We start from the raw sequence: 24927 nt of genomic DNA, 5'->3' as shown, positions 1-24927 counted from the left end.
CCTCGGTATTGTGACCAGAGAAAGGACCGTCACAGTTGGCACTAAGCATGTGCTACTTACAACTGAAGACACACTAAGGCTAGGAGAAAAAAAAAGACCCTGCTGGTGTTAGCACGCCTCAGGCAGTGGGAGAAGCTTCGGCAACTCATCTTCAAAAGGCAGGGAGCCAGAGCTCTAGAAACCTGCAAAAACTGGCTAAGCCTGCAGTCTTCATTTCTTTAAGTTGAGCATCTTCAAAGTCTAGAATTCTAACTGTAGGGCACAGCAGCTGCCACTGCAGATCTGATCCTCTCTGCTTTTGGCAGCTCTCAACTTGAGATTCTAGCAAAAGAATTTTTCAAGTTGCTATTATTGCCTGTCATGGATTTCTAAATATTGTGCACTATCTGCTGTGGCATGGCTCTCATGGGACGCCAGAGCATGCCAAATGCATAACAGAATGAAAAACAGTTTCTATTCTTCAAATAAATGCTAATTTTTTTTAACTGTGCTCACACGATGTGTTTGGTGACCAACTTCAATAGTACAGAATATGTATCAGAGAGGGGGGAAAAAAGCTGATTGTCTTTTCCAGCAGCATTCAGCTGCTACTTTCATTAAGCTTGTTTAATTAGATTCCAGATGCTAATTTGCAAGTCGATACCAGAGGGTGCAGGACAGTTTGCCTTTGAATCGTTTCCCTGTGATGTGAGGGTCCTGCCGCACACCACTACCCTTCAGCGGCCCTCGCACGCTATTCTGACAATTAGTGCAAAGAGGGGACAGTATTGATCTTGACAGACAAAATATTAATCTTCTACCCGTTTTAATGAATTATAATCTTTGAGAGTTTAAATTTCTCACTGGGCCAAATGAAAACATTCCTTCTTACAAAGAAACGGGATGGAAGGAAGACTAACCTAAGTTATCTGGTGGATTCCCTCAATTCCCTCCCTGCCCTAAAATCAAATCTGTTTTTATGTGAGCAATTTTAGTGATTTTCGAGATACCCTCATAAAGCAAACACCGTATTTCCAGGTATTTTGGTCAAATTCCTTATACTTAAGTGGAAAATGGACTCAAAAGGCCACAGTGTGGTTACACTAGTTTCCTGTCTAGCTAGCCTGTGGGTAATAACCAGGATCAGGGGCTTAATTCTTATACCAGCTTTAACAATGGGGGAAAAAAAATCTGGGGGAATGGCTCTGTGCAATCCAGCTTCACCAAAAAAAAAAAAAAAAAAAAACCCTCTAATATAACTGACCCCTTGTCATTAGGTCAACTCACACATTTCAAAATCCACTCTTCTGCTAACACATAGCAAATAAGCAACTTTGCTGATAAAAATAAAGCGGGAGATTTATCAGAGGTAATACAGTTTTTTATGCCTTCAATTCTATCACAGCTGAGTATCATCAAAGGAGGGTTAATCTGGGAACGACTAAGTAAAGTTGCTTTTGACACCTTTTTATCCAATCGCTCAACAAATACTGGTTGACTCCGTCGTACGCAGCAGTTAGCCTGCTAGGGGTAAGGGAAGAGGAAGAAGGCGGCAGCACAGTTCCTGCCCTAGGAGGACTTCCAGGCTAACAGTAAGGAGGGAAACAACAAAATGAAAATTCCAAGACCACTGAAGCAGTGCCAGGTCATAACCGGGTGAGCATTTGTAAAGACTGTAAGGTCTCTTAAACTCACATGGTTAGCTGGCAGGTTCTCTGCAAACCTGAACCAGGGCTTTTACCTGAGGCAAGTCATTGGCTCAGATAACCTGAAACAGCAGAGGCCTGTCTTAGCCATTCATGAATCCCAGCTGGGTTTCACTGTTCTGCTTTTTGGCCTATAATTTCCCAATGAGCATTTGCCCTTTGCTCCATCTTTGTGTTGCCTGTGTACTTAATGGGGTGTTTGCTCTGTTGACTCTGCCCCAATGCAGTATATTACTTGAGAAGTGTAGTAATTATCTTCCTCTGTTATCTCAGAAAAACGTTCAGCACTTTCCAAATCGGAAGAAGAGAAAGTCCCCTCCATTTCCCAGGTGGTTTTTGATGACTCAGATTTTGCTTTATAAAGCGCAGGGTTATCCTGTCTCAACTCAACAAACACATACTGAACATGAGCTGAAGAACAGAGATGATTTCATGGCCTCTGCGCACAAGGGTCTCCCTCTATCAAGGGCAAGTGAGGAAGATGCCCCCCAAAACATCCATAAAACAATGGGACACGTGTGTACAAGGACACAAATAAATGAAGAAGCAACTGAGGGCACTGCCGGCCAACACGGGCAGTGAGGATTCAATGCCAAGCAAGTACACCCTGTATCCAGCAGCAGCAAGCTGGCAAGAAGGGCTGTGGGGGAGTGGGATGTAGCCCTAGGTTTCCCAAAGTCTACTACTCATATTCCTGGGCTTGCACAAGATGGGTGATACATGAATACATTTTTTATTTATATTAATAGTGTGCACTCACTTTCATGTGTCTCGGGAAAAAAAAAAAAAACCAACACACCAAACCCAGGAATTCACAGATCTAAACTATATTTAAAAACTAAATTTAACTTAAAAAGTTGAACTGAAGTGATTGTAGGGAAGAAGAGAAAGGGAACTGATGAAAAAAATGAATTACAAATGCCAAGATCTATCTAACCGTAAAGATCCGTGCATTTTATTACATGTAAGTGCTATCTCAATTTATAAAATAGTGAATTAATTTTTTAAAAATTTCTCAAGAAAAATAATAGTACAGGTGTTACCTAGATATGGCAAAAACCTTAAATGTGATATGCAAAGGACAAGTTCAAGAAACAATACTATCCTAGCTTGTCCAGTAGAAATATGTGAACCACATACATAGTTTTAAATTTTCTAGTAGCTACATTTGAAAAAGTAAAAATAGGGGTGCCTGGGTGGCTCAGTCAGTTAAGTGTCTGCCTCTTGGTTTCAGCTCAGGTTGTGAGATCCAAGTCCCACGTCAGGCTCCACGCTCAGTGCGGAGTCTGCAAGAGATTCTCTCTCTCTCCTCTCCCTCGGCCCCTCCCCCTACTCGTGCTCACGCAAGCTCTCTCACAAGTGAATAAGTAGAATCTTAAAAATAAATAAATACAAGCGAAATTAAATTTTAATAATTTATTATTTAACCCAATACACTTAAAGTAGTACTGTTTCAATATGCAATGAATACACACATTAATGAAATATATACATATTTTCTGAAGATTTATTTATTTTAGAGAGAAAGCGAGCATGCATGCATGCATGTATGCCAATGGTGGGGAGGGGCAGAGGGAGAGGGAGAGAGAATCCCAAGCAGACTCCCCGCTGAGCACAGAGCCCAATGCAGGGCTCGATCTCACAACCCTAAGATCATGACCTGAGCCAAAACCAAGAACTGGACACTTAAACGACTATGCCACCCAAATGCCCCAATGAAATATATTTTTAAAATTTTTTGTACTAAGTCTTTAAAATCTGATGTACATTTTCTACTTACAGCACTCTCAAGTCAGACCAGACACACTTCAAATGCTCAATAGCTACATGTGGTTGCTGGCTACCACACTGGACTATGAAGCTAAAGATGATGAGAACACAGTAAAGGTTTTTAAGGAGACAGGGACTTTCATTCCAGAAAAACTGCAGTCTAGGAGCAACACTTCCAAGGCACAGGTTTGTGGGAGGGAGGGAGGCAGGAAGAAAGAAAGGAAGGAAAGAAAAGGAGGGGTGTACTATGAGCTACCTCTAATTGATTTGTTTTAACAATAAAGCCAAGAGTTTGTTGAATGAGTCTGGACTAAAAATCACTGTTTGGCAAAGAATACGTAATTACGATAGCCTGAAACTGCCCCTTTCTTACGCAATTCTCTGTGAAGTGTGCAGAAGCTACTGTCCTGGCAATCCACGTAAGATGTAAGAGGCGGCAGTGCCCGCCTGGGTTTCTGTGTGAGACATGTCTAGAACCCTTTCTCATACTGGAAGGAAATAAGCAGATTCAGCCATCCAACCTGCAGTCTCAAAAGAGGTGAGAAAGAAAATTTCATGGAGGGCCTCTTGTCACAGAAAGACAGAAAGCCTTCCTGGAAAGAAGGAAAATAAAGTTGGGAAATCTGAAACCAAAATGTCTCCACAAGTTCTATGCAAATGCAGAGCCAGAAATGACACCTTGCCAAATTCTCTTTCACAACAAAGAATTCATTAAAACTCATCCTCTCAACTTCGCCGGCCAGTCTCAGCCTCCCATTGAAAGTCCATCATTTAATCTTCCCCTCAAAAAAGCAAGGTGGCCAGTCGTTAGTGGCGTGGTCTTTACAATAAATTCTTTTGGTCTCTATCAACAACCCTTCAGATTTTTTAAGTATTATCTCCTGACAGTTGTTATACTATTATTTGCCTTCTATTTACATTTAAAGTCACATCACCGAAGAAGCAGGTTCTACCTTCTTTATGATAGAGTGATTTTGTTCACTGTCAGTCTGCGTCAAGTTTCAACTTCCGTGACCAAAACCAGTCACATGAAATTGTAAAATTAATTAATCAATCTGAAATGGGAATTTGGCCAGGCTATTTCAAGGTCTCACAGCTGATACAGAACATCAAGTGGTCTGAGTTGCATTTAAAATTGATCTAAGGAACACATTCTTCAGACTGATGATACCACAAATTTTATTGAAGGGATGATCACATTTCCCTTTATTCCCTCGAATCACATCAATATTAAATTCATGGCCTTTGAATCACCTCAAATCTAAACTCTGAATAATGTAAAATTACTTTAGCAGAGTGTTAAGTCACTTTTAATATACCTCTTGCTTTCAACTTTTTCTGCAATTCTCATTTTTCTCTAACATATGGAGGTTCCAATCAATTGGAAATAGACAAAGCTTTCAAGAAAATTTGAAAAGATTAATGTGGTTTAAAGGAGGGCCTGACATTACTGAGGCGATTTTCTAAACAAAAATCGTCAGTCTTTCTCCCCATACCTTCATTAGTTCTAATGGATTTGTGAAGCCTCGGGAACTTCTCTCCTTTAGTCTGAAGACCGGGAGACCTTTTTTTCTTTTTCTTTTTAAGTGACCTAGTAGATCTTATTTTTTATCTGTGCTTAAGAACCCCAAAAAGAAAATAATGCTGATATGGGAATAAATTTTCACATTGAGAAATGAGAACAGAATCCTAATCTCATTTATAGTTGATACTTGGACCTGTTTACTATTCTTAATTGGAGCAAGACACTATTATTTTTACTACAAAACACCTAGCTAAATTCTATCTTTATTTAGTCACAGGTTTTAATTCTGGCAGATGTCCAAGAAAGGAGAGCAATCTAGCCATCAGTGACCACGTCACTTATGTGTGCTAACCTCATGTACCAAGGGCAGAGAGGCTTCTGGCAGGAGACCCCTGTCCTGGTTGGGCAGCATCCACAACCCTACATCCTCTGGCTCTCAGGGCAGTTGGCCCAAACCTAAAGGGCAGAGAGAGCTTCAGAGTTCCAACGACAGCTGGTGCTCTGAAGACAATGAGCTGGTGGAAGAACAAGAATGTTTAAATATGCAATCTCCTCCAAAGATGATTACGCATAAAGCATTGTCAAAAAGTAATTCCCAGAGACATCCTCTGGTATCTAAACAAAACAATCCTGCAAAGGCAGAAAGAGCAGATGCCTACATATTAAAGAATAGGGTAAACCACTCATAAACAGCCTATTGATTGTTGAAACAAGTTGATATGCACCATCACAAAATTAACAACTATCAAAAAACCAAGAGCAGATAATGAAGGCTGACTTCAGGACCTCTGTGCCCACAAGCTGGCTGAGCAGCAGGGATAAAGCACAGCAGAGGAATAATGTGGTACCATGAAGTACCCAAGCATATTGAACGCTCCTTCAAAAGTGACAATGGAAGACCTGTGGGTTTGTTCCTGGAGATCTGGGGGTGGGGAGGTTGCTTAATGGGGGGTACCTCTATCACTAAAGCAGACAGGTGGAAGGCCATTCAGAAGGTACCACCCTCCCCTACCACCAAAGAAAACACAATAAAGGATCTCCTACAAATATATTTGAGACATTAGATCCGTCACCCTGAGAACAGTCCACTACACATACATACGATCTTGTCCCCATTTTCTTCCAGATGCAGAACAATCTACAGGGGCTTTTTAAGCGGCCCCATTTTCAGACCAGGTCTGTGTGACATGCAAAGACATACATAGTTTCTCTATTCTCGGTGAGAAAACAAAAAAACTCGTCGTTTTGAGATACTGTGACAGAGAACGCTGAGTGCACAAGCAAACATTCCACATTGCAGCAGCATCTACGGCCAGTAAGATTCCCCAGACAGCCCAAAGGCCAGAACAAAAAGCTGAGCAGTGCTGGCTCCCCAAGCCTGGGGGACGGCATGGCAGGGCCACTCCAAAATGAAGTTCCCCAACCAACCGGTCTTCTCAGCAAACGCAGTTACCTGTGCCAAAGAGGATTCCAACTAACAACAGTGCTGTACAAGCTTTGGAGGAATCGGCAATCAATTTATAAATGTCGGACACAGAGTTGGAAAAACATGTGACAGAAAATAAAACTGCAGGGACTTACATACCTCCATATCTGGCCTAAACTTATCTTCAAACACAGCCATTGCTGCCAAGGAGCCAGAACCTGAAAGAAAAAGATGCATCTTTAGTCTATTTATCGACTCCCAGCTTCTCCCTCTCAAGTTTACTTCAGGGCAGTAAAAATGGCAAAACACTCCCAGTGTCCCACTCGAACACAGTGTAAATATTAATCCTATGGGCCACATAAACCAGGTAAACAATGGCCCTCAAAAGCCTCAAGTCACACTTACCACTGTCTCGGGTAAGCCTGCAACTGGCCCTACGTTCACTACTGACAGGAGTAACTGTAAATTATTCACAATAAAATGCTGAAGCAGGAAAATGAGGTTATGGAGAATTTGTATTTTTTCAAAAAGTGAATGCCACATAATTTCATACATGCTATCCCGGGAGTCTTGTGCTCCACAACTGGGCCTTGGCAGGCTGCTGGGCACAGCGCTAAATACCACGCCAGTTAGAAAGGATAGATTGTTTTAATGAGCTGGCCCTGGCAGAGTCACCTTGACACTCGGGGAAGAAACTACAGCCCCAGCAATGGTAATAGGACTGCAAGCTGCAGCCACCAGGTTATTCCAGCTTCAACTGTAAAACACTTTATTATGTGGCATTTATTTGGAGCTATTATTTTTAGTTCGTACTTTGAAGAGTAACAGCTGAGTAGACAAAATGACAGACAAAGAAACAAAAATTTATTACCACAATAGCAAATGGCTGAAAGGTTATGCTACATAGATATTAACAGACAGATTTCTCCCTACAAAAGTAGGATATAAAGGCGTTACAAATAAGTGTGGGCTCCCTTTGAATGGATGTAAAAGGCAGCTCAGCACTATTTGAAAATTTAAACTTGCTTTGTTCAGAAACCAGAGAATCTTTAGAAAACCATCATCTTGTCTTTACAGGGTCCTGGCAATATTTCAGGATACTCTACTTTTGGAGAGAGGATAGAGTTGCCCACAATTTTTTACTCCAATTAGAAGATTTTTTTGGCATTTATTACTTTTTAACTTGTTTTGCATAACACTATCTATTTAGCTGGGTCACAGAGAAAACCATATTTTCTATTTAAAATGATTTGTGTACATCGCTTGACCACCTCAATGGTTTTAGCAAAGGAAAAAGGCAGCGATTAAACAGTTTCAAATGAGGTGTCCTGCTGATTTTATCAAGTCTGCTGAATGTATAATGAAAAAGGAGAAGCTGACAGCCACGCTGTATTGAGAAAATACAGACTACCTTATCTGAACCATTTAAGGAGGTCCAATTATAGATCAAATTTAAAGGGTAGAAACAGCAGATTTACAGACACAAATCAATGAACATGGTAATCCCGATGAATATGACAGATACTCCTGTTATGGAATATTGCTGTGGTTGAGGATCATTACCTTCACAGCACCGGATACATCACATCTAAAGCAGTAGGAAGCGTCAAGTGTGGACCGGTATTACAAGCAATGACTATTCATTTAGGCTTGGGAGCAAAAGGCAACCCCATTTTCCCCTCTTACCATTTTTTTTTCCTTTAAAAAAAAGGGGGGAATCTAAAGAGATATTAAAAACTCTTTGGAAAGGAGATTGAACTTAAACAGCTATAAAACCAGTGTGCACCCAAATAAAACCAGCATGTAAGCGAGAGCAAATTCACCAAAGCCAGCCAAACCTTTGAATTTCGTTAATAAATGTGTCCCTGAAAATTTGAAAATAGAGTCAAAGTCCACCGATATTTCGTGAGTCACACATTTACTCTGAGATTCAGGGTACAAGAGGAAAAAGTAACCCAAGTTTCTGTTCTAAGGCACAGGTGAGAACTAGTCCCAGACTTAGTAAAAAACAAGCTGGTTCTGTGTGGAAAACAAAGGACAGCTGTCATGAAGAAACAAGAACATTGCAAATAAGGAAAGCTCAGAAAAAAATACTTCTAGATACAAAATGCTCCTATAGAGCGCCCAACAGCAGGCTTGCCTTATCCAATCTGGTCCAAGAATCTTCCTCTGGAGAGCCAAGGGTAAATGTACCAGAGGCCTGAAATAAACATTAAAAAAAGACAGGGGAAGGTGGGTAACCTAAGAGCTAACAACTTTGTGGAAAACTGTAATTATTTCAAAAGAGAAAACCAAGCTTACCATAAAAGACATTTTTCCTTAAAAATTAATAGCCCTGTTTTTTTCTCTAGGGCCATCCTTTCTTTTGCAGTTCACTGTAAATAAGTTAATTTTATTCTTATTTTTCCTGGGCACATATATTTCCTTCTGCTTAGCTTCATCCGATATTTTAAGGAATGAAAAATACTTTCCTCCCAATATAATTCTTCCTTTATCAAAAAGGACTCTTTTTCCTGCCTAGAAACAATGCTACAGACAAAATTTCTGTGGGGAAATTATGTACTAAATCTAAACTCTTGGAACAAAAAGTGTCTCTCCAGTGTGGGGATGCTTCCCACACTATCAGAGACTGATTTTTTTTTTTTTTTTTAAAGAGCTGGAAGGTGCAGGCCAGGTAAACACAGAAAGGACACCGGAGTCTTCATTTACATTGTATTTCTGCTTCCCCTTTCCCACCCCCCCCCCAATACACACACTGCAACCTATACGGCACATGCACAGTGTTGAGAAGTTTTCTGGAAAGCAGAAGCTTGCTAAACTGCCTGATTCTGCTGCTCCTGAGATCAAAGATAAGCAGACTCCAAATAAACTTGAAAAGAAAGGGAAATTCAACATTAAAAACAATTTCTAAATCACTTGCAAATTAGCTCCTGCTCCCAGCTTTTCAGGAAAGGAGGACTCTGGCGCCCCCTTCTCAGACATAGGTGGAAGTGCTAGGAGATGGCGTAGCACTGACCTGTCAACAGGTTTCCAGGAAACCCTGAGAGTGTGTCTATTTTAACACTGAAACCAGAATTTCAAAAATGACTGCAATTGCCCAAAGTGGCCAAAGAACAAGATGCAAATCCTCACATAATTTCAAGGCAGTGCAACTGGGGGAAGGAACAAGAGTTGGCCATTAAAAAGAAACAAGGAAGGTAAACTTGACGAGACCAGTATTCTTTCTTTTTTTTTCCACTTAAAGCAAGGACCAAAATTTTATATGAAGAAACAACAAAATAAACTTCGAGAGATTCACTTAAAAGTAAAAAAGTAAACCTTGTCAAGATCCTTTTAAAACTTTCTTCGTCGGTGGTTAATTATTTTAATACCAACATGCTCTGTATTACTTTGCATTTGATTCCAGCAGTTGCGGTTCTCTAGCTTCCACTGTTTCATGAAATCCTGCATCTTTCTTCAGAATTTGGTTTTTTTTAATTTTTTATTGTTATGTTAATCACCATACATCATTAGTTTTTGATGTAATGTTCCATGATTCATTGTTTGTGCGTAACACCCAGGGCTCCACGCAGAACGTGCCCTCTTTAATACCCATCACCAGGCTAACCCATCCCCCCACCCCCTCCCCTCTAGAACCCTGTTTGTTTTTCAGAGTCCATCGTCTCTCATGGTTCACCTCCCCCTTTGATTTCCCCCCCTCATTCTTCCCCTCCTGCTATCTTTTTTTTTTCTTAACATATATTGCATTATTTGTTTCAGAAGTACAGATCTGCGATTCAACAGTCTTGCACAATTCACAGCGCTCACCATAGCACATACCCTCCCCAATGTCTATCACCCAGCCACCCCATCCCTCCCACCCCCCACCACTCCAGCAACCCTCAGTTTGTTTCCTGAGATTAAGAATTCCTCATATCAGTGACGTCATATGATACATGACGAGACCAGTATTCTTTAATAATTTCCCTCAGGTTTCCTAGATTTTGTTTCAGTGCTATTTAAAACTGTATACAGTAAACCACCTAACTAATGCCACACTCGTATAGCAGCCATGAGACCCACAAAATGTTTAGATATTATATCCCATTTTTAAGCCAAAATAATGCCCTGAGACATTCCATGATTTCAGCATTGACTTAAACCAACCTGGCACTTTCGAACCCAAAACCAAGGCTAAAAGTCTTCTGAAGGAACATTTACCCTGATTCTCTATTCCAAAAACAAAGTCACCTTAGACAATTCATCAGCAGTCCCTGGTTTCCCATTAAGGAATAAATGAACAGAAAAACCGGGAGACAGTGTACAAGGGCCTCTGCTTAGACAGCAGGCATGTCAGGGGAAGGAAATGGATGTCAGAGGGAATATGCTTTCCACAAATGCAGGACGGGCTCTAGGAAGTAGGGGTGTGAGGCCTGCCCTCAAAAAGCTTATCTAATGGTAGGGAGGAGAAGGCAGCCAAGGAGGAAGAAACCAAAGCATTTTGTTGAGCACCCACTCTGTGCCATACATCATATTAGGCCATTTAGTCATCCCACTGAAGCGATACTTCTTGTCTAGCATTACAGAACTAAGAAGTGCCGAGCAGAAGTCCTACCTCAGGTGTGACTGGAGAGTTACTCTCTCATGCCACAATAGTTCAGAGCAGACATGCATGACCTTCCATGACCCAGTCTGTCTCCCTCGACCCCCTCCTCACACTTGACACCCCACCAACATAAAACTGACAGTAATTTCCTAAATTATACCATTTCAAGCCAGTCCCACCTCGGCACGGGCTACGCCCTTTGCTCCCTTGCCAGTCCACAGAACTCCTAGCCACCCTTCGAACCCCAGCTGAGAGATCACTTCTTCCCACAAGCCTTCCCTGACCAACCCCCACCACACGTTTATCACCCTCCTCTCTGCAACACGTCCATCCTTTCCTATTTGCAGTCTCGGGCACACAGCGAGCACTAAACAGAAGCTGCTGAAATAAGCTGGGCTGATTTCAGGACAACTGTCCAAATGAAGGAGCTGGGGAAAACTCTGAGCTGGCCCTGAAGGCGTGATGATAGCAGTAAATGCCTTGATAAAGTGGAAAAGAACATCCATTGCCTAATTTACCATATTGGGATGAATAGAAGACAAACTCAAGTGTACAGCAAGTTCAATGTTCAAAAAGGAAAAAAGGCTTTAAACCCACAAAACCATGTCCTATTATATGTCCTAGTCCGGTCCAAACCTCTGTGATACCACAGGAGTAAAATGCCCTCCGTGGGTTCCTGCATTTTACTACCACAACCTCGTCTCATCAGTAGTTTTCATGCAGCAGCTCCTTAGCAACCTCCACCAAGTGTGCCTTTTTCAGCCCACCCCCAGTTGCTGAGTAGCCAGTGTTGCTTTGGAACAAAGCTCTTTGAAAAAGAAAAACGAGGTGCAATCAGTGACCAGCATTTAGAAAGATGACAGTGCAGGACACAGTGGTGGCTACCTACCTATCCACCGGCTCACCTCCCGCACCCACTGTCCTTCCCTAGCTCGCTGCCCACCTCCTCCCCGCCCCACCACCCCGCACTCCCAAACCCCACACCAGCCGGTCCATGCAGAGAGACAGGGATGGGGGAAGGAGACACAACGCAGCCCTCTTCCACCCGAGGGGGCCAGGAACCGCCCCGCACTCTCCGACCCACTGCGGCCACCAGCTGGGCACCGCCTCAGCCTGGCTGCCCCCGTTTGGTGGCCATTCAAAGAATTCCTCCCACAGCAGATGCCCTGCAGGGTCCCAGAAAGCAGGTCTGCACCCTATCTCTGACTGTCAAGGCCTGACTCACTTCAAGATGACAGTGGGGGCCGTCCACGCTGCTAGCCTCCAGAAGGGGGTCCCAGGCAAAAATGCCACAAGGGGCCACAGCTCCAGCCAATCTTTTAAAATGAAGTATCTGCTCTTATTAATAGCAGCTCACCAGCTTAAGGGGAGGGGGAGACCAATTCCTATAAACAATATAAAATATAAGCCCTGAAACTCAGAAAAACATGTGTAGCATGTAGGACATTAACAACTAAAAAAAGTCACAGATGTGCCCATCTGGCAACAGAAAAAAGGACACAGGAGGAGCGCCTGGGTGGCTCAGTCGTTGGGCGTCTGCCTTCGGCTCAGGTCATGGTCCCTGGGTCCTGGGATCGAGCCCCGCATCGGGCTCCCTGTTCAGTGGGAAGCCTGCTTCTCCCTCTCCCATTCCCCCTGCTTATGTTCCCTATCTCACTGTCTCTCTGTCAAATAAATAAATAAAATCTTAAAAAAAAAAACCATTAAGTCAAAATATTATGCTTCTATCTGGGTGGTACTATTTTATTCGTATTTTCTTATTTTTCTTCAAAAGACCATGCATTACCTGCAATTTTTTATTTTTTATTTTTTTAAAGATCTTATTTATTTATTTGACAGAGAGAGACACAGCGAGAGAGGGAACACAAGCAGGGGGAGTGGGAGAGGGAGAAGCAGGCTTCCCGTGGAGCAGGGAGCCCGATGCGGGGCTCGATCCCAGGACCCCGGGATCATGACCTGAGCCTGAGGCAGACGCTTAACGACTGAGCCACCCAGGCGCCCCTACCTGCAATTTTTTAAAGCATAAACTTGGAGAGAGTAAGAATTTGACATGCTACAGGGATGAAAAAATTAAAACGAAAAAGCATAAGACCCAAGACCTGGCCAGCCATCACAGTGGTGCTGCTAACGGCAACAGCACGAAGCTTATTCCTGAAATTTGTATACAGGGGCCTGAAGGTTAATCCATGCACAAGTCAATAGTTCCAAGGAACGACAGCAATCAATCACCACAAACATACACACCATGTCCCTCTACCACTGTCCTTAGGAGGGCTTCCTTAGGACGGTCTGAAAGGTAAAAGCATCTTAATAATGAAGTGCTTTGAGCAGATCGCCCCAAGCCAGATCCCACTTCTCCAGAAGTCTACGCTGTGGCACACAAATTACTAGAGAGACCACAATGAACACAGTACACACGGTGTTTAAGAAATGTTAAAGCAGGGGCGCCTGGGTAGCTCAGTCGTTAAGCGTCTGCCTTTGGCTCAGGTCCCGGGGTCCGGGGATCAAGCCCCGCATCGGGCCCCCTGCTCCATGGGGAGCCTGCGTCTCCCTCTCCCATTCCTTCTCTCACTGTGTCTCTCTCTGTCAAATAAATAAAATCTTAAAAAAAAAAAAAAGAAATGTCAAAGCAGAGTCCCATTGGTTTTGTCTGCTCTTCAGACATGGCAGGTCCGAGAAGTCCCATCTTACAAAAGGGAGACAGTCTCAGAGGTAAGGAATTTTCCCAGATCACATAATCAATGATTAGCAAATCTGAGACTGTGAACCCAGATCATTCTGAATTTTAAGCGTCTGATGTTCCTTCCATTCCACCGTGTTGCCTCTTAAGTAGCAAAGTCAAATGCTTGAAATCAAGATTAACAAGTAAGCGTGGAAACAGCTATATTTTCTTAGCTCCCCACCACAAAAAAAAAAAAAAAAGCATGCTTTCTAAATTGCTTTTTCTTCAGATTTCAGGAGAATGATTAGCACACATCTGGGTATGGTTAATTTGTGTTGTTTTGCTCGGAAATTCAAATAAGAATGGGATTTTAGTTAAATGTTCTAAATTATTAAACAGATGTCATTCACTGTTTAGCAATACCACTCAACTATCTGTTCTGAGTATTTATTTTAAAATAGTCCCACATTCAAAAAAAATCTTTAAATAAAAAAGAACACTGAAATTAGTCTCCATTTTCTAAAACCCCTGAAGGTACTTCTGATCTTGGCTAGCTTATCAGCACTAGTAGTTCAGTTTCTTTCTTTTTTTTTTTTTAATTTTATTTATTTATTTGAGAGAGAGAGAATGGGAGAGAGCATGAGAGGGAAGAGGGTCAGAGGGAGAAGCAGACTCCCTGCTGAGCAGGGAGCCTGATGCGGGACTCGATCCCGGGACTCCAGGATCATGACCTGAGCTGAAGGCAGTCGCTCAACCAACTGAGCCACCCAGGCGCCCAGTAGTTCAGTTTCAACTTAACTTTTTCGGAGAGAACCACTCAACTCAGGACAAAATCTGAAATGTATCAAAAAAATTTTACCATCTAAAATATCACTTTTACCTGTTCCATATATTCAAAAACACTGCATTAATATGGCTTGAGAACAGAAGAGTTTAAAAAAAAACATGAACTATGTTTTTATAGTGTTCACTCAAGTACCAAATCAAACTGAGCAATTCTAGAATCTGTGGTTTTAGACATGCTGAAGAAACAATAAAAGACTAAAATAATTTTCTAAAGCCCACTGCTCTAAGTCAAACTCCTAGAAGGAACTAAAAGCCAGCAGGTAGAAATCTTTTTCTAATAATGTCTCTGCTCACAAACTCCCAGACTTGAAAAGGGGAAAGAAAGCATTTATTGGGAGCCTTTTAGGTCCCAGGCCCTGAACTCAAGAGAGGTATTTCTTCATTCTAGACAAGGAAACGGAGGCTCAGCTAGGAAAGGCGGTACAGTCAGTAAGCAGTGAAGCCAGGAGTCAAACCCAGGCCTTGTGGCTACAGGCTTTAGAAGGGCAACTTCCCACCCATTCCTTCCAAGTGTGCCCAATTTATGAGTGTAGGCTCTGGGCACACACTGCTGTGCGGGTGGGGGCGCAATCCGTGGTCTTCCTCTGGCATACCACTGAGGTGCTCCGAGCCCCGCAAGCTGCCCCAGGAGGCACGACCACCTCAAGCACAAGGTGACCATCTGCCGGAAGCTGCACTACAGCCACCCGCTGCGCCAGCCTCAGCCTCCTCCCCACCCCCTACCCCCCCCACCCCCGGTACAACGGGGACCATGACACTCACTGGGTGGCTGGGCAACCTGCAGGACATGACACACGGAAAGCGAAAAGCAGAATGTCTGGCACACAGTAAAAGCTCAATAAAAGCGGGCTATTGTAATTACTCTAAGACAAAGTCCTCGTCCTCCAGGAGCTATTTTATATCATCATTCTCAACAAGTTCCAGGGCTGGCAGTTTTAATGGAAACAGAGGGCTTCAAAATTTCTTTTCTCAAAGTCACTAAGTTCTGACAGGCAGCAGGAAATGGATTTCTATTGCTTTTCTCCAAATCAATTTAACCAGATCTTTTCAGGGAAAAAAGCTGCTCCTTCTGCTAAGGAGCGGTCCGTTTGAAGTACCCAAGGACCAGTTTGCCACTGGGGCCTGCCAAGGTGTGAGATGTATGCAGCGGTAAGAGAGTAACACACAGAATATCGAATCCATCAGTGTCAGCTCTCCCTGACAGAGTGCTTATTCACACTTGCTCATTGTTAGTCAACTGGCCACTCATCCTGGGTAAAATTTGGTGCTTTCCAGAAACCCATGGATTGGGATCATTTTTCACTCCGTTCCTGTCTATGAGGACTAGTCTCCTGGTGTTGGGGCCTGCTCTGGAGGCCAACACTGCCAATGTGTGAAGAGCTGATTTATGAATATAAAGCAACGTTGGTGCCAGGGGACCACGTTCAGCCACTAGAGAGCAGTGGAGCACCTCTCATCGCTTGGGGAAGACTCAGACACCGACTTGAAATGGTTTAATTGTATGCATGTATTTCATTACAAGTCCTGGCCAAAAGCTTCAAGGCGAGGCAGGCCAAGCAATCAGACAATCTTGCATGGGTTGCTGAAATCCAGATTTGCCCTTTGTCAGCATAAACAGTTTAATTTGATGTTTTCACTCCTGAGTAAGCAGTATTACATTTAAACCCCTCGTGAGGGGGAAGAATGCTTCCTTTTCATCAGCAAATGTACCTCAATGTCAAAGAGCCTACCTTTTATTCCCAATGAATAAAAAAAAAAAAATCATTCCATTTAATATGCTTAGAAATAGAACTTTAAAGCATCCAATGACATTCGCACTCAAAAACTAATTTCCAAAAAAAAATGCAGTTCCTTTTCTAAATATAGTCAAAAAGGAGTTAATTTTGCCCAAAGCAAATATTCTAAAACACCACTTGAAGAAAACAGGGATTTTTCTTATTTTTTTTTAAGGATTTTACTTATTTGAGGGGCACCTGGGTGGCTTAGTCGTTAAGCGTCTGCCTTCGACTCAGGTCATGATCCCAGAGTCCTGGGATCGAGCCCCGCATCAGGCTCCCTGCTCGGCGGGAAGGCTGCTTCTACCTCTCCCACTCCCCCTGCTTGTGTTCCCTCTCTCGCTGTGTCTCTGTCAAATAAATAAATAAAATCTTTAAAAAAAAAAAAAAAAGATTTTACTTATTTGAGAGAGAGAGACAGAGACAGAGCATGAGAGGGGGGAGGGGCTTCAGGAGAAGGAGAAGCAGACTCCCCGCGGGCTCGATCCCACAACCCTGAGGATCACAACCTGAGCGGAAGTCAGATGCCTAACCTCAAATGCCTACCCCACTGAGCCACCCAGGTGCCCTGGAGTCCTTCCTATAATTGCAACTGTAATGTCTCATCGACCTGACAGGTTATAAACACTTATTCTTAAGACTTAACAAATCAAAAAAGTAAAAGTTTTATTAATGTATTTTTAAGAAACTCCACAAGGTATGAGGACAGAAAAGTATTCTCCTTCCAACAAGAGTCACCTAACCCTATGCTTAGGCGATAAGACAGAGGATGAGAATTACCTTAAAATAGGTCTCTCTTCATCGGTCACTAGGCTCCCCCAGGACCCCGACATTCAGCACTGTGAGCACAGGGCACACACTTCTCCCTCCTGCTGCAGGAGCTCAAGGCAGTCCGAACTGACAGGTCTTTCAAAGGCATCCTTTGCTCTGGTCCACATTTCAAAGTAACTTCCCAAATTGCAGTTTATTCCACTTTGCGGGCCTTTCTCAAGTTTTCATGCCCCTCAGAACCCTCAAGGACAAAGGACCACAGAGTTTAATAATTTATAAAACATACCCAGCCTTAATTATCAGTAAAGATTTATCTTGTCCACAGACCTGTGTGCAAACGATAGGAAATCCTACACACTGAGAAAAATGTGCAAAGCACTGGTACATAGATTTTTCTCACTGAATCCATCTGTGAACTAGCTGGTATTCTCTCCATTTTATAGACTGAAAAAAATTAAGTTCAGACAAGTGAAGGAACCTACCCAAAGTCACACAGCTAGTCACAGTAGTTATGGCTGACAGCAAATCCCTCGCTCTATGAACTCCACAGTGAGAAGTCTTCTGATGCATAAAATGACTTTCCACTTAGTCTGTCTAATAAGCAAGTCAAAATCGAACACTAGGTTCTAAGAGTACAAAAGGCACCTGTCTGTAGCAGGGCCAATTCTGGCCCAATTCTAGAACAAGAGCAGGTAGAGATGAATTAGTTAGCCTCCCTCTTTCTGCAGTGGGGTCTAAAGCAAAGAACTTAAAACTGAAAGGACTGCATTTAACTGTTCTAAAAAGTATGTCTGGCAAGGGCTTTTACCTGGTTGTAGACTAAGGACTGAACTCAAGTCAGAAAAGACTTCCTGGTAAAATCTCAGAGCAGAAAAAAAGAGGAAGAACAGCACCCTACACATTAATTCAATTTTACCCACAAGAGACATTAAATATTTTTTTACACGGAACCAAGAACAAAGTCACTCTAATCAGAACAGATTAAGAACTGGTGAGGGCTGGTTAGATTACATTCCCTGCAACACCATGATGAATTTTAGAAGTAAATATTTTCTCATTTTCTAACATAACGGCACCATCTATTGATTAGTACCACCTTCACAGCAACCAGGTTCAAGATGCATAATCCAACTATTGTGAATTTTTGGTTTCCGGTTGTTTCATTTCCTGGCATTCCACAGCAGAGTAAATGTTAAAATATAAAACCCATGCATTGCACATTTTAAATCTTCTGAAATGCATCATACTTAATCAGAGCAGGAAAAACTTCCAGGGAAGTCTTAGTACACAGAACTGCACACAGGGAATGTATTAGCACTAAAGTAATCAAAAAATCACGCATTAAGTATCTTCACTGTGCTACATACAAAGAATTTTTTATGTATGGTTTCCCATGGGAGAGCTCCTCTAAGCCCCATTCTACAGAGGAAATCATTGCTCATGGTCAAAAGCTAATAAATGTTGGACTTAGATCTGAACCCAGTTAGACCCCAAAAACCAGCTCTTTTTACTATGCCACACTACCTGGAAAAATGATGTCACGAACAACTAATGTACAAAAAAGCACATGGTTTTTTACAGTGTGTTCTCACACAACATGACACTGCAGCGCCCCAAGAACCCTGGGACCTTCCCACGTCAAAAAAACACAAAAATTCTGTTTCGTTTTCAAAATGAGGGATTTGAGGTTCAGAAAAGTGAAGTGCCCAGCCCTGGTCAAGGAGGACTAGGAAGGAGCCAGGGCTCCCATCTTTTTCTAGGACTCTAGGTGATGCTTTGGGTGGTTACAGAAACCCCACTCTGAGTAGTCACTAGCTGTGTGGACAAAGCCCCCACCAGCATAGTGTCCCCTCCGTTGCAGAGCCCCTGACCCACAGAAAACAGGCTCTGAGCATCACTCTAGTATCGATGGAGACCCACAGTCATGGGGCCCACACTATTAGGAAAAAGAATTTCCAGCGATGCTAGAGCCATGAAGTCCACATGCCCTCTGAGAAGGCTTTTATGTAGGCCTATGGACCACATACAGTGATGCTGGGTTCACAGCTGATTTCAGAGTTGAAAATGACCGTGGAAGAAACATCTACCATCTTGTAGTTTGATCCAGAGCAGGAAAATTTGATCCAGAGCAGGAAAATTTGCAAAATCAAGTCTTGTGGAGATATCAAAATGTCTGCACAAAGGTTGCACTTTAGTGTAAAAAATACGGAGAAAATGGCAGGTCTGAATTCCCTACCGATGTTCCAACTTAATTCCAAGACTCTTTTTTTGCCCACTAGGTGAGACATCCAGTATGTTTACTACTCTGTCCCAAATCTTTTTAATTGCTAGGAGGCTCTGTAAACTGGGGCTTAAGAGGTATATTCCCGTAATTAGGAAAACATACAGCCAGTTTATTTGGAGATCAAATTTTACCTGGATGGCCTTGGCAGTGACCCCAAGTCTTCCCTAATGATGCATACCAATGGTTATTCCTTAAGTTGGTATTCCTAAATTGTCCAAGGGCCTCATTTCCAGGAATGTCATGCTTGTAATTTGATTCATATTAATTCTTATGTGAATAAGTGGGCAAAAATAAAAATTTTATATACCTTGCCAATGCTGCTACAAGGAACACTGCCAAACTAATAGCAAAAGATGGTCCCCAAGCCTCTCCTGACACTACTTTAGTTTGCCTAATAAAGAAAAGCTGGCAAGTTAAAAGAATAAGCTAATTAATCTGAGAATTAAAAGAGCCCACATTTTGTCTATAAAACATACAACCAAAGCCCTTTTCCCTTTCTTAATAAAGAAAAATCAAAGAATCCTGCCTGGCTTTCAACAGTCACACTAATCAATCACCTGCAGTCTCTTGCAAATTACTCTCTTAAAAAAGAAATAATTAAATAAAACCTAAGGGGCCCTTTCTTCTTTTTAGAGAATGGACCAAATCAAATTTGGTCTGGACCACATGCAACACACCATTCACACCAATAACACAGCCGAAGGAGGGAAGTCAAGGAGGCCACCGTTCCCATACCAGCTCATGCACACCCTGGCTGTATGATCGCAGCACACCTCTCTGAGCCTCAATTTCCACATCTGTAAGATAGGGATGGTAGTACCCACCTTGCAATGTTGCAAAGATTAAATCAGCAAAGCATCTCACAACAGCTGCTGGATGAATGCTGCTATCATTATGGTCAACACCATGTCCACAAAAAAGGATGTAGGACAGAAGGTATCCAAGGGTCACACCACAAGGAATTTGATACATTCTTCTCCCCAGTAAATCCTGAGGCAGCCAAGCCCTCAGAGAGGAGGCTCCTGGACCCTGTGCTCAATGAGCTGTGCCAGCATGTTAAAGATGCACAAGACAGGTGTCTTCTATTCAATGTAAATTAAGAGTAGCCTTCAGGCACCTGGCCAGTCGCCAGTATGGGCCCATGGCAAGACAAAATGTAGACACCCTTGTCTTATGGGTAATTTGTAGCTTCCAGCTCTTACTGTCAAATCACTCAGAAAAACAAAGATTAATTACAAAATTTTGTTATTTCTCGTAATAAACTCAATTTAACTAAAACATGAGAATTTACATGAAATATTCATTTTCTCACTTACGCTACACTTAAAGAAAGCCGTAATCCCACAGTGAATGTTAATTCTCAATGGGAATGTTTCGTTTAGGAAGGGCTTCTATTCTATCTATAGCTTTAAATTTGGTTTACACGCTTACCCAGAATAACAAGTTTGAACTGCACCGGTCCACTTATATGTGCCTTTTTTTCAATATGGTACAGTACTATAAATGTATTTTCTCTTCTTTATGATTTTCTTAATAATGTTTTCTTCTTTTCAGCTTACTTTATTAAAAGAACACAGTATATAATACATAGGACACATAAAATATGCATCAACGGAATGTTTATGTTATCAGTAAGGCCTCTAGTCACCAGTAGGCTATTAGTACTTAAGTTTCTGGAGAGTCAAAAGTTACATGTGAATTTTTCGACAGTGCAGGGGTAATGCACCTCTTGCCCCTGCTATGCAAGGGTCAACTATAACATGAATTAAAACAAAATCCACCAAATGGCAATTGTGGATTGCCATTCAGCTCACTCTTCCCTCAAAAAAAAAAAGGAACCAAGGAAAGGAGGGAGGGAGGGAGGGAGGGAGGGAGGGAGGGAGGGAAAGAAGGAAGAAAGCATCAACTGGAAGCCAGAAGAACTGCCTGGTTAGGAAGAAGGCAGCCCAGCACAGCCACTGCCCTAGGGAAAGATGCACGCAAGCCCTGCTCAAAAGTCCACAGTGGCTAAAAGAAACTTAAAAAATGAAAGACACAGAGCCAGGGCAATACAAAACCTGTACTTTATTTTACATTCTCTGGTAAAGCTCTTCACAGTGGACTTGGATTGGAAAAAATCAAAAAATAAAAATCGTGTTGTCTTGGATGGTAAAACTGTATAATTTTTAAGTTTTTCCTTTGATACTACAAAACTGTTTCAGTAAATACTATTTTTAATATGCAGGATAGAAAATCTGCACATAGGCAGTTGAAAATACGCAAAACAAATAAATGCCCTTTGGGAATTTGTATAAATATTTTCAGTATTCAGAAGCAAGGCTTAATAGCTTAATGAAGTAACATCTGTAAGATGAGAAAATCAAAGCAGCCGTGTTGTACAGGGGCTCACTTGCGCTGGAAGAGTTCAGATCCCAGCTTTGCCATTTACAGACAGAGCAAAAACAGGCAAGTTACTATAAATTTCTCTAACTTCAGGTTTCTCATCAATAAATAGCAACCACAGCATCCCTTACATAGAATTTTAAATGAAAATAATGTGACAGCACTAGCAGACTCTGGCAGAGACGCTCCATAATACGCTTTAAATCTGAAATAATATTTAGCTTTAAAGAAAAAAAACCCCTACCACATACGCAATGCTCTGTGCTAGTCTCTCTCAGCTAACCTGGGGTCCCCCAAATGGAACACAATCTAAACCAACTCTATTCCAAGGGTACTGTAATCTGTTAGGTCACCAAAAATAACCAGTAGCAAAGGTTTCTAAGGCTAAGTTTCAGATACTCTTTGACACAAGCAAGTCGGCAAACCAGAAAATTATTTCACCGTCAAATATTCACCAAGTCACACAGGATTGAGAGACCGGAGGTAAGACAGATTCTATTCCCCGAGATCTCAAATGTTCACACACGCAGGAGGGACAAGAGCTGGGGCAAATGGAGTGCAGACAAGGCGGGAATCCTGGAATCATGTTTCACACCCATGTCCCGGAGAGGGACCTGCTAACTCAGCCTGGGGCAGTCACGAGGGAATGGCTTCTGGGCTAGAGCCCAGCTGAGGAGCAGGAACACTTGGGGCAGCAAAGGCCTTTCTGTAGGAGCCTGCCCAGGGGAGGGTGAGAGGTACAAGTGCCACTGTTGCCACAAAGGCCTAGGGGAGGAACAGGAAACAAAACAGGAAAAGAGGCCTAGAGCCAACTGGAAGGGCAATGGCCCCAGGTGAAGGAGTTAACTGTGCCTCTGTAGTCAAGACTCCGGAAGGGACTGATACTGAAAAGTCAGAAGAGGACTCCTGGGATCTGGCCTAATGGCTGGCTCATCTCCAAGTGCTCTCTACAACAGGAGCCACCCCTATTGTCATGGGACCCAGCCACACCCGCAGTATTTCTGGCCAGACGCAATCTCCCTCTCTGCCTCCCCCATGCCAATCCTCCTTCCTACAGCCGTAAGATTGCTCTAACAAGCAAATCTCATCCCATCCTTCTCTGGCATGAAAACTTTAGATGGGAACCTCAAGGACAAAATCCAAACAACTGGGCCTGTATCACTAGGACCCTCTCTAGCCTCGCTTTCTAGTCATACCTCTGCTCCACCCTCCAGAACGCCTTTGCTTCGGCTGCACCCCTGAATTGAACACTCCCCCCACCCAGTGCACTGGCCTCACCCAACCAACAAACTCCGGCCCTTCAGTTCCTCAGCCACACCAGACCCTCATGCACATAGGGCCTGAAGTCGTTCCCTGGGGACAAGGAGCAGAACCCAGGAATTCCTGGCTAATTCCTACCTACCTTTCAGGTCTCAGCTTACATGTTCCCTCTCCCCATCTTTCACCCATCAGACTGGCACAAATACCCAGTGTTGGTAAGGTTGTTAAGAGAAAGGCATTCTCATATTCTCTTGGTAGAAATATAAGCTAGTACAATCTTTCTGGAGGGCAACGTGGCAATAGCTCTCAAAAAGCAGAATGCACTACGTGGCCCTCTGTCACCTTCTTGGGCTGACCAGTGGCAGTGTATATAGTATGACTTCCTTCCTATGTCTGGGGAATCCCAGCACTTTAGGAGTGAAGGACTGAGCTTCACCAATCACCCTCCCCTATAAGGAACGCTCTGGCAGTGGTGAAAGGGATGGCAGGAAGACTGGGTTCCTGAAACCGTCAGGGAGGCTGAGCAGGCCCCAGCACCAGGCCCCAGCACCCCCGCAGTGAGCCAGCTCCAGCTGGAGCAGGACTGCAGTCTGGAACACTGTACTCGCCTGCCATGGCCTACTCTGCAGCATGAGTTCCGACACTGCTCTGGGCCCCAAAGCCAGCGTTTGCCCTCCCAGCTATTCCGTGAGCCACCTACTAGCCTTTACAATACAGTCCTCTTTTCTTAAATCATTAATTCTACTGCTTTGCAACAGAGAATTCTGAACAACACACACACACACACACACCCTAATCCTGATATTCCACTAGGAATTTATCTGAAGTCTGTACTTACCTAAGGAAACCAAGACACATTTGTTGCAAAAATTTGATAACCAAAATATCCATCACTAGAATGGGTCAGTAAATCATGATACAGCCATATAACGCATTTCTATGTAACTGTTATTACAATACAGATCTACATGTGCTGGTAAAGAACTTCTTCAAAACGAGTTAACAATAAAGGAAAAGTGTGCACAGTATGACTTCACTTGTGTATTTTTAATAAGCACAGACTGACAGAGGTATGTGGTGTTTCATAAAACATTTTCTGGAAAAAACACAATGAACTTAAGAGTGGTTACTTTGGAGGTGGGATATGAAACACACTTATTTTTCATGTAATATTCCCACTTGAATGTTTTGTCATGTTTGTAAATTCATTAGAAAATGTTTTAATGTCACTTGCTCAGTAAGGACGTCCCAAACAGCCATTATCCACACAGTCCTTCCTGTTCCTCTCTCTTATTACTGTTCTTTTTCTCCAGGGCACTTAGCACAGTGCATTCTTCTGGACGAATGTGTACTTACTTTAATTCCTGTCTCCCACATGGGGCTGTAAGTTCTGAGGGCACGTGCTGTGCTGACCACTCTATTCCCAGCACCCAGCACAGTGCCTGGCCCACAGTGAATGCTAAACAAGTATTTGATAAATGAACGAAAAGTAACTTATGCTTCTTTTAAGACTCCGTTCATGTGAAGTGAAGTTTTTCCTGAAATCCTCCCATTTCGATGTAATTCTTTCTTCCCCTGGGCCTCCACTGGCCTTTGTACCTACTGCCCTTGTCAGTCTGTACATCTGGCTCCCTCACTACAGTGTGAGGGTATTGAGGGCAAGGATCCACGCATTCATCTCTATCTGTGGAGCCTGCCACAGTGCCTAGACACAGAAGGCAAGAAAGAGTTGATAAATAAATGAACAGATGAACAAACTAAAGCTCAAAATAATTATTTACTTGTGTATTAAAATCAAATGTTATGGATAGCTCCTCCTTAATCCGGTATTTTACAATAACAAAACTGGACTGTGTAGGGCAATGATTTCTAAACACAAGCGTGCTATGAACTCAAGGCTGTGGAACCATCACCCTGGGCTCACAGTAGACTTGGAATAGCAAGATTGCTGTTGGC

The 24927-nt window shown here is 42.7% G+C and overlaps 1 protein-coding gene across 1 annotated transcript in view; it reads right to left on the bottom strand.

Annotated features, from left to right (window-relative positions):
• PSMB7 (proteasome 20S subunit beta 7) overlaps nucleotides 1–24927 on the bottom strand; it is a 60387-nt gene that overhangs the window by 22300 nt on the left and 13160 nt on the right. Inside the window, exon 6 of the mRNA XM_027616815.2 lies at nucleotides 6566–6624. Within this exon, the coding sequence (XP_027472616.1) occupies nucleotides 6566–6624 (59 nt within the window). The remainder of the gene's footprint in view (nucleotides 1–6565; nucleotides 6625–24927) is intronic.

This window comes from Zalophus californianus, chromosome 13, assembly GCF_009762305.2.
Source record: "Zalophus californianus isolate mZalCal1 chromosome 13, mZalCal1.pri.v2, whole genome shotgun sequence".
In the NCBI taxonomy this organism is placed as follows: domain Eukaryota; kingdom Metazoa; phylum Chordata; class Mammalia; order Carnivora; family Otariidae; genus Zalophus; species Zalophus californianus.
This window is presented reverse-complemented; position numbering and strand designations above follow the sequence as displayed.